The sequence below is a fragment of the Gobio gobio genome (genome assembly GCF_949357685.1).
Source record: "Gobio gobio genome assembly, chromosome: 1".
Lineage (NCBI taxonomy): Eukaryota > Metazoa > Chordata > Actinopteri > Cypriniformes > Gobionidae > Gobio > Gobio gobio.
The window spans coordinates 86,612,974-86,629,382 of NC_137097.1; the positions used below are offsets into that span (position 1 = coordinate 86,612,974).

General features: G+C 41.7%; 1 protein-coding gene across 1 annotated transcript in view; it reads left to right on the forward strand.

Moving 5' to 3' along the window:
• LOC307132212 (nuclear factor 7, brain-like) overlaps positions 1–6,737 on the forward strand; it is a 222,040-nt gene extending 215,303 nt beyond the window's left edge. Inside the window, exon 6 of the mRNA XM_079826383.1 lies at positions 5,735–6,737. Coding sequence (XP_079682509.1) covers positions 5,735–6,234 — 500 coding nt within the window. The 3' untranslated portion in view covers positions 6,235–6,737. The remainder of the gene's footprint in view (positions 1–5,734) is intronic.
• Positions 6,738–16,409: the final 9,672 nt, after the last annotated feature.

The window sequence follows — 16,409 nt, forward strand, 5'->3', positions numbered from 1 at the left end:
TGAGGCCAATCAAGATGTAATCAGTGCATCCATGGAGAGGGTCATAGCGGAACAGAGAAACCCTTGCCGCGGTGTGGGGTTGATTCAGGTCAGTGCTTTGAGCCTGGTGAAGGACAGTGAAACCAGCCAACCTCTCACTGCAGATCATATCCGCAAAGCACAGCAAGAGGATGAAACCTTGTCAAGAGTCCTCTGGTACAAGTCACAGAGCAGGAGGCCAAGTAGAGCTGAAGTGAAAGCAGAGAACCCTGCAGTGGCCATACTGCTGAAACAGTGGCTAAAGGTTCATGTGGGTCAAGATGGTGTTCTGCGCCGTAGAACGTCCCGTCGAGAACAATTGCTGCTCCCCAAAGCTTATCATCCGCTGGTCTTCTAAGAACTACACCAGGACATGGGTCACTTGGGGGTCGAAAGGACGCTTGACCTGATTCGAGAACGGTTCTACCGGCCACAAATGAGTAGGGACGTTGAACATTTTGTCAGTAAAGTGTGCGAATGGCTTAAGAAGAAGAAACCGAGTAAGCAGACCCGTGCACCTCTGGTGTCCATTCAGACCACATATCCATTCCAGCTCGTCTCCATAGACTTTCTGCATTTGGAGAAATGTAAGCATGGGTATGAGTATATATTGGTGGTCATGGACCATTTTACGAGATTCGCGCAGGCCTACGCGACAAGAAACAAAGCGGCCAAGACTGTAGCTGACAAGATTTTCAACGACTTTACTCTTAAGTTCGGGTTTCCCAGTAGACTACATCACGACATGGGTAAAGAGTTTGAAAACAGATTGATGGCCAGCTTGAAGAAACTCTCTGGTATCCAGGGCTCGCACACAACACCATACCACCCCCAGGGTAACGGGCAGGTGGAAAGGTTTAACCGTACCCTGTTGTCCATGCTGCGCACCCTGGAGGACAAGGAGAAGGAGGATTGGAAGGAGTCTCTCGCTAAAGTTGTCCACGCGTACAACTGCACAAAGAATGAGGCAACGGGTTACGCGCCCTATTACCTTACCTTTGGACGTTCTCCTCGCCTACCCATTGATCTGTTGTTCAATCTGGAAAAAGATGAGGCCCATGACACTTATGATGACTACGTGAGTCATTGGAAGACGAGAATGTAAGAGGCATACGAGATTGCGGCAAAAACAGCTGTCAAGGGAGCAGTTCGGGGAAAAGTCCTCTACGACAGAAAAGTGCAGGGGAGAGACCTCCACCCAGGCGACAGAGTTCTCCTTAGAAACCTCACACCCAGAGGGGGTCCTGGAAAGATCCAGTCCTACTGGGAGGGCCAAGTATACAAGGTGAAGGAGAGAAAAGCTGATGGCAGTCCCGTTTATGAGATCAGTCCAGAAAATGGTAAAGGAAGAGACAGAGTGGTTCACAGAAATCTTCTGCTGCCCTGCGATTTCCTTCCTCTTTTTTTTTTATTTTTTTTTTTTATATTTTTATTTTTATCTTATTTCCTATTTTTATCTTTTACTTGATTTATTTATAATTCTACTTATGTTAATACTTTTTATTCTAATTTTATTCTATTTCTATTTTAATTTCTTGTAACTGTTATTTGCACTGTCCATGGAGCGGACCTGTTTACATTTCACTGCCAGTTGTATATTGTGTATATAACTGTGTATGTGACAAATAAAACTCTTGAATCTCTTGATCAGCCACCAGCAGAGATTCGTCAGCCGCAAAAAGACTCCCAGAGCTTTCCAAAGGGAAGAACCAAGCCACCTCGACAGCATCTGCAGCAGCCTGAGCAGCCTGAGCAGAGTGACACCTCCAGCGACGAATACAGCGGCAACTACCAGTGGCATCTCAGACCTGGCCGAGGGAGACGGCAAAGACAGGGTTCACTGAATCCTCTAGCAGAGCCTTTTCAGCCTCAGCATCATGAAGAGGATGTGCCACTACAAAGCGAAGAGGATGTGCCACTACAAAGTGAAGAGGATGTGCCACTACAAAGCGAAGAGGATGTGCCACTACAAAGCGAAGAGGATGTGCCACTACAATCTCAGAGACCTGACTTGAGCCCTGATAGGCCTGAGCATGGTGAATCCGAGGCAGACCCTCTGGTCCTGATGCAAAGTGAGCAACAGACAGTAAGACAGCGACCCCAGAGACTGAGACATCAGCCTATGGTACTGAGTTATGATACACTGGGTCAACCGTCCTTGGTACAAAGAAACTGTAAGGTAACAGAGACTCAATTAACACAGACTAAAGGTTACTGGAGGCCTTGGATGGCTGAAGTGTTCTAATGAGATGTTTTACTTGTTCACAGAAATGTCAGGAGACATTTAATTTTGTGGAGGAGAGTGTAGCCCTGAGTGTTTATTGCCCCTTTAAGTGTTTCATATAAATATTGCCCCTTTAAATTTTGAGCTTGTTAGTTCTATTAGTTCTGATAATAAGCACTACGGTGACATGATAACACTGTTGCGATGTATTGTGAGAAAAGAGTTGCGAAACTTAGCTTCACCAATAGAGGGCACCCTAAGCACTACACTAGGCTGAGGATTGGTCACTGACACGCGTAGAGTAAAAGAGCGCTCAGTACGTTATGAGTGAGTTGTGAGTGTACACGCTACAGAGAGTGCTCCTGATCTAACCTATCGTTTTCATATCTTCAAACAGAAATAAATGTGTTGCAGAAAGGAAGAGCACCGCCTCATTCTTGAAAAGTGTAACATATTTCGTACTGAGCGCTCTTTTACTCTACGCGTGTCAGTGACCAATCCTCAGCCTAGTGTAGTGCTTAGGGTGCCCTCTATTGGTGAAGCTAAGTTTCGCAACTCTTTTCTCACAATACATCGCAACAGTATTATCATGTCACCGTAGTGCTTATTATCAGAACTAATAGAACTAACAAGCTCAAAATTTAAAGGGGCAATATTTATATGAAACACTTAAAGGGGCAATAAACACTCAGGGCTACACACACAACACACATACACACACACACAACACACACACACACACACACACACACACACACACACACACACACCACAACACACACACACTCACACACACACAACACACACACACACAACACACACACACACACACACACACACACACATCACCACACACACACACACACACACACACACACACACACACACAACACAACACAACACAACACAACACAACACAACACACACACACACAACACAACACAACACAACACAACACACACACACACACACACACACATCACCACACACACACACACACACACACACACACAACACAACACAACACAACACACACACAACACACACACACACACACACACACACATCACACACACACACACACACACACACACGCACACAGAGCAGAAGCACGTTCAGATCACACAGTGTTGAGCTCTGAAACCGCACAAATGAGAGTGTGTTCAGTCTCGATCATCAGAATCATAATTCATAATAATCTGAGTGTGTTCAGTCTTGATCATCAGGATCATAATTCATAATAATCTGAGTGTGTTCAGTCTTGATCATCAGGATAATAATTCATAATGCTGTAATCTGAGTGTGTTCAGTCTCGATCAACAGGATCATAATTCATAATAATCTGAGTGTGTTCAGTCTTGATCATCAGGATAATAATTCATAATGCTGTAATCTGAGTGTGTTCAGTCTTGATCATCAGGATCATAATTCATAATAATCTGAGTGTGTTCAGTCTTGATCATCAGGATAATAATTCATAATGCTGTAATCTGAGTGTGTTCAGTCTCGATCAACAGGATCATAATTCATAATAATCTGAGTGTGTTCAGTCTTGATCATCAGGATAATAATTCATAATAATCTGAGTGTGTTCAGTATTGATCATCAGGATCATAATTCATAATAATCTGAGTGTGTTCAGTCTTGATCAACAGGATCATAATTCATAATAATCTGAGTGTGTTCAGTCTTGATCATCAGGATCATAATTCATAATAATCTGAGTGTGTTCAGTCTTGATCATCAGGATCATAATTCATAATAATCTGAGTGTGTTCAGTCTTGATCATCAGGATCATAATTCATAATAATCTGAGTGTGTTCAGTCTCAATCAACAGGATCATAATTCATAATAATCTGAGTGTGTTCAGTCTTGATCATCAGGATCATAATTCATAATAATCTGAGTGTGTTCAGTCTTGATCATCAGGATCATAATTCATAATAATCTGAGTGTGTTCAGTATTGATCAACAGGATCATAATTCATAATAATCTGAGTGTGTTCAGTCTTGATCAACAAGATCATAATTCATAATAATCTGAGTGTGTTCAGTCTTGATCAACAGGATCATAATTCATAATAATCTGTGTGTGTTCAGTCTTGATCAACAGGATCATAATTCATAATAATCTGAGTGTGTTCAGTCTTGATCATCAGGATCATAATTCATAATAATCTGAGTGTGTTCAGTCTCAATCAACAGGATCATAATTCATAATAATCTGAGTGTGTTCAGTCTTGATCATCAGGATCATAATTCATAATAATCTGAGTGTGTTCAGTCTTGATCATCAGGATCATAATTCATAATAATCTGAGTGTGTTCAGTCTTGATCAACAGGATCATAATTCATAATAATCTGAGTGTGTTCAGTCTTGATCATCAGGATCATAATTCATAATAATCTGAGTGTGTTCAGTCTTGATCATCAGGATCATAATTCATAATAATCTGAGTGTGTTCAGTCTTGATCATCAGGATCATAATTCATAATAATCTGAGTGTGTTCAGTCTCAATCAACAGGATCATAATTCATAATAATCTGAGTGTGTTCAGTCTTGATCATCAGGATCATAATTCATAATAATCTGAGTGTGTTCAGTCTTGATCATCAGGATCATAATTCATAATAATCTGAGTGTGTTCAGTATTGATCAACAGGATCATAATTCATAATAATCTGAGTGTGTTCAGTCTTGATCAACAAGATCATAATTCATAATAATCTGAGTGTGTTCAGTCTTGATCAACAGGATCATAATTCATAATAATCTGTGTGTGTTCAGTCTTGATCAACAGGATCATAATTCATAATAATCTGAGTGTGTTCAGTCTTGATCATCAGGATCATAATTCATAATAATCTGAGTGTGTTCAGTCTCAATCAACAGGATCATAATTCATAATAATCTGAGTGTGTTCAGTCTTGATCATCAGGATCATAATTCATAATAATCTGAGTGTGTTCAGTCTTGATCATCAGGATCATAATTCATAATAATCTGAGTGTGTTCAGTCTTGGTCATCAGGATCATAATTCATAATAATCTGAGTGTGTTCAGTCTTGATCATCAGGATCATAATTCATAATAATCTGAGTGTGTTCAGTCTTGATCATCAGGATCATAATTCATAATAATCTGAGTGTGTTCAGTCTTGGTCATCAGGATCATAATTCATAATAATCTGAGTGTGTTCAGTCTTGATCAACAGGGTCATAATTCATAATAATCTGAGTGTGTTCAATCTTGATCATCAGGATCATAATTCATAATAATCTGAGTGTGTTCAGTCTTGATCATCAGGATCATAATTCATAATAATCTGAGTTTGTTCAGTCTTGATCAACAGGATCATAATTCATAATAATCTGAGTGTGTTCAGTCTCGATCAACAGGATCATAATTCATAATAATCTGAGTGTGTTCAGTCTTGATGATGATATGAAGATCAGAATAAAAGCATCTGTTGATTGTGTCTCATCAGCTCCTGTGATTCTGGATCCAAACACGGCAAATCCACATCTCATCCTGTCTGATGATCTGACCAGTGTGAGAAACAGCAGGAACAAACAACCTCTTCCTGATAATCCAGAGAGATTTGACTCATATCCCTGTGTTCTGGGTTCAGAGGGTTTTAACTCAGGAACACACAGCTGGGATGTGGAGATTAAAGAGAATTACAGCTGGACTGTTGGAGTAACTACAGCATCAAACCAGAGGAAGGGACAGAGTTTCTTCAACACTGATGATGTCTGGAGTGTGGAGTATGATGAGGATGGAGAGTATTTAGGTGATGGTTTTCGTGTTAATCAGGATCTTGATCGTGTGAGAGTGTGTGTGGACTATGACAGAGGAACGGTGTCATTCTCTGCTCCTGTAACTAACACACATCTACACACACACACAACCTCCTTCATTCACACACTCTTTCCATTCTTCTGGTGTTCTGACTCTCTGAGGATCTTAGCGGTCAATAGTCAGTAAACGTCACTCCTGCAGGTCTGGATCTTCCTGCTTTCATCAGTTTCCAATATTTAATCCATATCTCATGAGTGAGAGTTGATCTGAATATCAGTCCGGTGGCTGTGATTGGCCTGAGATGATCACATGACTGATATCCAGCACTACAGCCACACTCACACGCTCATATTGCTTTCATACAACAGATCAATAAACCAGAAGTTTTCATTGATATTCCACTTCACACAATTACACCGATTAGAGATCCTTTCAGCATTCATGTTTTCAGGATAATTGACGATTACCAGATTAATTCTCTCTAGTTTTCACATGTTAATTATACAGTCACTGAACCAGTGAATTCAGTTTTTGTTGTAAATGAATAATTATTTCAGTCATAGAGGTTATGATGATGTGTTTAAATATAAAAGCTTAGTGTAGAAATGCTTGTTTCAGCCGATTACAGATCACGGCCGTATGTATAACACTTGTCACAAATGCTCTTCAGAATAAAGTCTTAAGCTTTGACTTCAGTGTCAGAAATCAATCATTTCAAACTCCAGTTGAACATTGATGCTGCTCATGTGTTTCTGTGTGTGTGTGTCTGCTGATGTACTGTTGGCTCGGTGATGTGACGTGAGTGTCATGGATACTCCAGCATCTGCAGGAAGCCCACAGTCCTCATGAAGCGCTCGCTTCTGCTGAACATGTTGAAGCTCCGCTGGGAGGTCATGAACTGTCTGACTGTGTGTGGTTTGGTTAGAGGAGCTGTTCAAGAGCTGCTCACTGTGGACCGATGCGCCATTATTACTGTCATTTCTGCAATAAAGCCTTGTGTCGTAGAGCGGGAGAAGTTAGAAACCTGTGTGAATCACACTGAGTCTTAAGAAACTCTTCACTGATGTGAGATCAGTCCTCAGGCGCTGTGAGCAGAGAGACTTCAGTGCGGCTTCTAGACATCTAGAGCTCAAACTGATCAACTGACTCTAAACCTCAATGGCTTCATCACAACATGACTGGACAATAATGAACATGCCACAGAGCATCACCATTCCTCTAATAATTCAACGGCTCATCCTCAATTATTCCTCTCATATGATATCACTGCATGAAAAGAGTCATTTCTGGGTTAAATCTGACATCGGAAACTTCAGTGAAACTTCAGGTGTACGACCTTAAAATGCTTAAACTTAAACATGTCTGCCAGAACACAACATCAAAATCTGTTCAGTGTTGTATCATTCTTTCTCAAACTGTATTTTCTAGCCTGAGGTTATTTTGAGCCGTTTATTTCTGCTCGACTGCATTCAAATCTTGCGCCCGCTGACAGTGTCCGGTGTTTTCTGAGAGATTTACATCAGACGAAGGAAAGTGTAAATTCATGAAATCATTGTAAATAACTGTCACGGTTCATGGGTTCACTGACTCGTCCTCGTGTGTGTGTTGTGGGGCGTGACTGGGTTGAGCGCTGATCATTATCAGCTTCAGCTATTCCTAGTTTACGCTCTATTTAACGTGTGTTTTTGCATGTCCTGTTTGTCAGTTCGTTGCAGGCGTTTTCCGGGTCTGGTCTCTGCCTTGTCTCTCCGTCTTCCAGGACGTGGTTGTTCCCGGAGTCCTTGTGAGGTTCCCTGAGTGTGGTTCTCAGTCTCCCTGCCTGCTTCTTCTTTTCAGTTTGCTGTTGAACTGTATCACTGAGAGTCTGTTAATAAATTCCTTTTTGCACTCGCAATTGGATCTTCTGTTATTTTCTAGTAGTGTTTCGTGGCAGAACGAACTGACCAGCATGGATCCAGCGAGAAGCACGGATCTACAGGATTATCTTGCAAGGAGCGCTCAAAGGATGGATCAGCAGGACGAACAAGCACTCGCCACGGCTCGTGCTGTACAGGCATTGGTGAAGCAGGTGTCCGAGCTCAATACCCAGGTACAACATCTATCAGCACCCACTGCACCACCCACACCGCCTGTCCCTCTCCAACTTCCTCCAGCGAGTGGTCAACACGAGCCACGGATACCGACACCCGAGAGATATTCTGGTGAGCCCAATCTCTGTCGTGCATTTCTAACTAAGTGTGACATATTTTTCTCACTGCAACATGTGACATTCGCTTCAGAGGCATCGAAGGTGGCTTTGGTCATGACTTTATTGTCGGGACGCGCAGCGCTGTGGGGGACAGCGGTGTGGGAGAACAATCATCCCTGTTGTACCTCGTTCGCTACACTCTTTGCGGAAATGAAGCAGGTATTCGACCGGGCAGTGCTTCACGTCCCGTCAACTCGCTGATCTACGCCAGGAAGGGAGACCTGTTTCAGATTAAGTCATTGAATTCTGTACATTGGCAGCTGAGTGTAGCTGGAACGAGGAGGCGCAGTGGGACATGTTCCTGCATGAGCTGGCTGACCGCATCCAAAAGGAGATTTATACACTGGAGTTACCGGACAGACTCGATGGTTTGATTCAGATAGCACAACGCATGGACGCCCGTTTGCAGCAACGGAGGGATCGTACACGTCCAGTCACGAGTTCCGAGATATTCCCAGCAGCTACAGTGGTAGTGCGGTCAGCCATCCGGTCGCTCAAGAGCCCATGCAGGTGGGTAGGGCTCTGCTTTCCCGGGAGGAGAGACAACATCGGCATGAGAAAGGACTGTGGCGGATCAGGACATTATCTTCGAGACTGCCCAGTAAAAGACCAAGCCCGACAGTAGGCAAGGGGTTACTGTTGGGTGGGATATCTTTGGGCGAATCCTCATCCGTCACTCTTCTCTCGGTAAGACTGCAATGGGCAGTGGGATTTCACTGCTGTCAGGCGCTAGTGGATTCGGGAGCAGAGGGGAACCTGTTGGACATTTTTCTGGCCAAGAGTCTCAACATTCCTGTGGTTCCTCTTAAAGAGACTATTTCGGTGCATGCTCTGGGTGGACACAGATTACCAGACATCACCCACACTACGGGTACGCTCACACTCATCACTGCCGGTAATCACACCAAACAGACTTTTTTAAAAATTTCCAGGTCCCCCTCGTGCCAATCGTATTGGGTCATCCTTGGCTTACGAAGCACAGACCCAGGATCGGCGTGGAGAAGAGACTGTCACGCTGATTGTTTAGTGTCTGCCTGTTTGTCTGTCTCGTGTTTTGTGTTACAGGAGGAGTCAATGAAACTGTCTAACGTGCCGGAGGAATATCTCGACCTGAAGAGAGTGTTCAGTAAGTCCTGGGCTGCTTCTCTACCTCCGCATCGTCCCTATGACTGTGCTATAGAGTTATTGCCAGGAACTTCTCTGCCTAAAGGTAAGTTATACTCACTTTCTAACCCTGAGAGGGAGGTCATGGAGAAATATATTTCTGATTCTTTGGCAGCTGGGCTCATCCGTTCGTCTTTGTCTCCCGCTGGCGCTGAATTTTTTTTCCTTTCGGCCTGTCCAGTTCCCCAGCCGTTTTCCAAGCTCTCATCAATGAAGTGTTGAGAGACATGGTTTATCAGTTCATATATGTCTACCTGGACGACATATTGATATTTTCCTCTTCTCTCCAGGAACATGTTCAACACGTCAGACGAGTGCCCCAAAGGCTGCTTCAGAATGGGCTTTTTGTCAAGCGGAGAAATGCGTGTTTCATGCACAGTCAGTTCCATTCCTTGGATACATCATCTCATCAGAGGGGGTGCGCATGGATCCTGACAAGGTTAAGGCTGTGGTAGATTGGCCAATCCCAGATTCCCGTAAAGCCCTACAGAGGTTTTTGGGATTCGCTAATTTCTATCTGCGTTTTATTCGCAATTTCAGCCAACTAGCTGCTCCTCTGACCGCTTTAACCTCCATCAGAACGACGTTCAGGTGGTCTAATGCAGCTGAAACGGCATTTTCCAACATCAAGAGCCGCTTTGTTTCAGCTCCCATCCTTGTAGCCCCTGATCCGTCACGTCAGTTTGTGGTGGAGGTTGATGCGTCAGAGGTGGGGGAAGGTGCAGTGTTATCACAGCGCACCGCCGTGGACGATAAGATGCACCAATGCGCATTTTTTTCTCATCGCTTAACGACTGCCAAACGCAACTATGATATTGGTAACAGAGAGTTGTTGGCAGTTAAACTAGCATTGGAAGAATGGTGTCATTGGCTAGAAGGGTCGGGGTACCTTTTATCGTCTGGAACAATCACAAGAATCTGGAATACATCAGATCAGCTAAACGACTGAACTCCAGGCAGGCTCGGAGGGCTCTTTTTTCCGGTTGTTCCGATTTTTCGCTTTCTTACCGTCCTGGTTCTAAGAACATTAAACCTGATGCATTATCTCATATTTTTGATCGTTCCAAACGCCCGTCCACTCCCGAGTGTATTTTACCTGAGAGACTGGTTATCTCTTCACACACATGGGAGGTCGAGTCGAAGGTCCGCAAGGCCTTAGAAGGGGTAACGCCTCCGCCAGGGGGACCACCAAGTCGGTTATTTGTGCCGGAGGGACAAATAAATTACCATAAATAAATATTTACCATAAATGTGTTGATCATAAATCCTCATATGAGAATGATTAGTGAAGGATCATGTGACACTGGAGTAATGATGATAAATTCAGCTTTACATCACAGAAATAAATTACATTCTAAATATATTCTAATAGAAAAGAGTTAAATTGTAAATTAAAGGGCACAACTATTTCATAATAATACTGTTTTTGCTATATTTTGGATCAAATAAATGCAGAGAGAATTTCATTAGAGTAGATTTATCTGTCTCTAACTCAATCCCTCTAGCGCCACCACCAGTCCAAAGTTACCATATCGGCCATTTTGGCTGTTAGCCATTTTGAATTATGTGCTAAAATGCTGTATTGTATGAACACATGAACGGATTGTTACAAAACTCGGTTTGGGTCATCAGCACGATGCCCTGAAGGAGCCTGAGAAGTTTCGAAACAGCGCCACCTAGTGGATAATATATTTTTTCAAACGCTTTTAACTTTGGGTGTGGTTGACTTATTTTCATCCAATGATATCAGACTTGCCAGGTTTCAGCATATGGTTTGTGCAGCGTTGCAATTTAGCGCTTATAAAATGCTAGCTGATATCTTCAAAACCGCTAGTCCAATCGAGACGAAACCAGTGTCAGAAGTTCGAAATCATAGGTCGATAGCATAACGATAATGCCCAAATGTCAAAATATTGACAGTAAGGGGGAGTAAAATCCAATCAAAGTCAGGTGTCAGTCATTTTTTACGTGTTTTTTCATATAAATGTCTATAACTCCAAAATGAAATTAGATATTTTCACCAAAATTGACACACACATGTATGGGCTCACGCCGAGGACACATAAAAAAATGGTAGGATTGTGCCTCTTGGTGGCGCTATAATAGAACAAAACATGAAATTTCCATTGACTTCAATGCAGTATTATGATGGAAAATGCTATACTTTACAAATGAATTAGTGTATCATTACGAAACTTGGTATTTGCCATCAGCACCATGCCTTTAAGTTATTTAAAAGGTTTCAAAACAGCACCGCCATGTGGTTCATATTTATAATGAAAAGGCCTCTTGAGGCTATATCTCCGCAATGACATATTGACACTATATTGACACCCTGCTTTGATATATTGACACCAATCTTTGCATGTGTCATTGTTCCCTTATTCTGACCACACCACATCAATTTCGTAACTGTGCCACCTATTGGTTGAAAGTGATAAATCATTAAATCATTATTATTGACTGTATTTATCATTTTACAGCTATTTTGCCTAAAATCACCTTAATAGGTCTTTAATGGCTCATTTTTGCAGTTGGTCTGTCACATGTCTTGTCTTCTTCTTTGCGCTTGGCCCCGATAATGGCTGCTTGCAGCTATATTTATTATTATTATTATTATTATTATTATTACAACTATAATTATTATTGCTGCTGCTTATAGATTTCCAAATACCTGCAGTTCTCCGACTCTGCCACAGGGAAAAGTGTGTACTTCTGCTCAGACCCTGATGTGGCGGTGAGCACTTTTCCACGTCAAAGACCATCTTTATTGTTGTAATATAGTAATTTGCCAATAGGTGTCACTGTTATACTATGCCATCCAGTGTGTCACTGCAGTTCTGTTTTTTCCTACTTCCTGTTCAGTTGATAAAATAAAGAAACACGTGAAACTTCAACAGGTTATGGTCCCAGATCTTCGCTAAAAAAGGTGCTTTTACACAGGATTTTGTGTGATATAGACAGTATTGTGGAATTCACAATGGATGATAGACTGTTTATTGAGAAGCTGAGTGGGCCAGAGAACTGGGCAACGAGGAAATTTCAAATGGAACATTTGATGAAAGCCAAAGGACTATGGGGCATGGTGATCGAGACTGACAACGTGTCAGAGGGAGCAAATGCACAGGCAAGAGCAGAATTCAAAAAACGGAAAGAAAAGGCGTTTTCTGTGTTTGTGCTGAATGTGAGTACACCCAAGTTGTATCTGATAACAAGCTGCAAGACACCTAAAGAAGCGTGGGATACGCTAAAAGGACATTTTGAGAGAGACACTCTTGCAAATATGCTGTTTCTGAAGAAAAAATACTTCAGGTGTGAAATGAAGGAAGGAAAAAGCATAACTGAACATTTGAAACGAATGAAAGAACTAACTGACCAGCTAGGAGCGATAGGTGCTGTGATTGAAGAGGAGGATCAGATTGTAACACTGCTGGGTAGTTTGCCATCAAGCTATGCTACAATTGTCACTGCACTGGAAACCAAGTTGGACAATTTAATGCTGCAGTTTGTTCAGCAAGCATTAATAAATGAAGAACAAAAGCGAGTGTCTGCTGATGGTAACTATGGTGGTGCTGTGTCCTGTGTCCTTTTTAAAACAAAAAGGAATTAAACCCACAAGGCCAAAAACGTAACATGTGAACATTCAGAAGACTCGTCTGAGAGTGCTTTTATCGCTAAAGAGGCAAACCAGGATAAAATGACACAACAGATAGAGTGGTTGATCGACTCTGGAGCATCAAAGCACATGACGTGTCATGAAGAAATCCTCCAAAACTACCAGCAATTTCCGAAACCACAGTCTGTGAAACTCGGTGACGGCAGAGAGGTAGATGCCCTAGGACTTGGTAATGTTAAGCTGAGAATGACATTCAAAGTCGATGATGTCAAAAATGTCACAATGTTTGATGTGCTGTATGTTCCAAAGTTATCCGGGAATCTCTTCTCAGTGGGAGCTGCTGTCAGAAGAGGAAATGAGGTGCAGTTCAAAAAAGAGGCTGTAGTGACTGCAGTTTACATACAGAACAGGCTGCCCACATCTGTTCTGAAGCAAGAGACACCATACCAGAGATGGTACGATAAACAGCCAAATGTAAGTCACATGCAAGTGTTTGGTTGTGTAGCTTATGCACATGTCCCAGACACAGAAAGAAGAAAACTGGACAAGAAGGCTGTGAAGCTTCGTTTCGTGGGATATGTCAACAATGCGAAGGGCTACTGATTGTTTGACGAAGAAAAAAAAAAGGATTCTAATTCGTCGGGATGTGATCTTCAATGAGTCAGACTTTGAATGGAAACAAGAAGTGGACATTTCTTTTTCTGAGAATGAAGAAACTGAAACATGAAAACTGACGAGACAACATCAGTCGATGCTACTATCGATGAGACTGCTAGAGAAGGCGGCAGAATCAGAAAACCACTCAAGAGATATGGATATGATGAGTTTGCCGAACATGGTGACTGTTGATCATTATGCTGGTGTTTGTTGTGTTGCAGAGTCAAGCATGTACTGTATATTATGTACTGTATGCTGCGATGGCCACACGACCTGACATAGCACAAGCAGTGAGTGTTGTATCAAAGTTCAACGCAAATCCAAGTGCTGCACACCTGACGGCTGTGAAGAGAATACTGCGGTACTTGAAGGGTACATTAGAACTCGCTCTCATGTATGAGCAGTCAGAGTCTGGAACTTTGATCGGATTCTCAGATGCTGACTGGGCTGGAGACCAGGACGATCGTCGCTCAACAACTGGTAATGTGTTCCTACTGGGTGGAGGAGCCGTGAGCTGGCTCAGCAAGAAACAGTCAACTGTTGCTCTTTCGACAGCGGAGGCTGAGTATGTTGCACTTAGCCAAGCTTCTCAGGAATGTGTCTGGCTTAGACGAATACTGAGTGATCTTGGAATGGATGATATGCCTGTGGTGACCCTGGAGGACAACCAAGGAGCCATTGCAATAGCAAAGAATCCAGTTGATCATTCAAGAACTAAGCACATAGACATTCGCTATCATTACATTCGTGAATTTGTGCAGAATGGACAAATACAACTGCAATACTAACCTACAGATGACATGAAGGCAGATATCTTGACCAAGCCATTGGTAAGACAGAAGTTTGAGTATCTTAGAAGTGAGATTGGACTTTGTTTCATTTAAATCTGTTTAGTCTAACATTAAATAGACTAGACTTTGTTTAGTGTTAAATATGTTATGATGCAAAACTGTTAACATGGCAAAAGGACAAAGAAAAAGACTTTACTAGTTTGTGTCAGTATGGTTTATTGTATCTTGACATTACTTAAAAAAAATAAAAACAATTTTTTTTGGCTTAATGCTATTGTAAAATTAAGTGGGAGTGTTGTAATATAGTAATTTGCCAATAGATGTTGTAAGAGTCGGTTTTGGTGCTAAGACAAAAGCTGAGATACACACCTCAGCAATTGAACAATAAAAGTCACTAATCTTGAGAGAAAGATCTCACAGAAACTGTGTGACAACACCCTGACAAACATTCCTCACCCTCCCCATTTTGCCCTCTCCTTGTCCTGGTTTCAAGTCACCAAATGCAGATATATCAGTGATGATGTATCTTGTAAATCTATTGTTTTATCCTTTTCATGTTTGATGTCTTTTTAAAGGTCTCAGTGCGAATGGTAAAATGGTCTCAGTTTCACTGCAGTCACTGGTAGTATTAGAAAGATTGGAAAACTAATGAGAATTCAGTTCTCCTTTGAGTAGTCTCTTCAAAGATATCTGATCCACTCCCCCAAAACCAGGTGGGGGTGTTGCAAGTATTTACAGCCCTTTTGTTCTAGTTGGAGTATTTAAGGCTGGATAATCTAACTCTCAGGGGGGAATATTCTGTAGTCAGACCCCCCGTGCAAACTGCATGTAGATGTGCCAGACATGATGACTCTTTTAAATTATTTTCATATTGCTTTGCAATTGTGTTTTATGTTTTTACGCTGATCAGTTGTGTACCATGGATTCTTGTTTACTTATTTACTTTTCCGGTCTGGCCAAAATAAATGTTAATCTTGATTTATTCTGTATCTTTCTGAAATCATTATTTTATTCATGTCCATGCGGGGTAAGAAGGAGTTACCGCAGATCTCTCTGCCAGGGCAGATCATACTGGGAACTCCATAGCGGGAGCATTGAGCCATGCATGAGGGAAAACCTGATTTCTTTTTTCTTTTTTTTTTAATCTTTTTCTTTTTTTTTTATATTCAAAACAAAAAAAAACATGACCAGAGAGAGAAAACACAAAGCGTCAAAAGGAAATTAAGACAAATATAGCTCAGTATAAGTGTCCCAATTATTCCAAAGTCTTTCGAATTTGTCCAGTTGTAGATGTAGTCTGAATGTGATTTTTTCCATTTTCCTTATGTCAATAATAATGTCTGCCCAGTCCTTAATTGTTGGTGCAGTTTGAGTCATCCATTTTTTTGTGATAGCCTTTTTCCCTGCTGCCAGGAGTATGCTCCAAAGATATCCATTAACTGTGTCCATGGCAGGAGTTTTAAGGCCCAGATACATAGTTCTGAAATCCAGTAGGATAGGGACCTCAAAAACAATTTGTAGCACGTTATTAATTTCAGACCAGTATTTTTGGATTACCAAACAGTCCCAGAACACATGGTAATGGTGCGCCTTCTGACAACCACAATTTCTCCAACAATCAGCGTTTCCCTGTGAAAAATTCGCACTTTGACAAGGTGTTATGAAAAAACGAGATACATTTTTCCAACAAAATTCTTTCCAGACATGTGATTTTGTGGTTCTCCATTGTGTTGTACATATATTCTTCCATTCTTCATCAGTCAAGGTGAAATTGCCTTCTCTTTCCCATTTATTTTTAATATATTGAGTCGATTGGTTTGCCAAATTGTTAAGACACTTATATATCTTTGATATTAATCCCCCTGAAAGTTCTGATTTATATGCC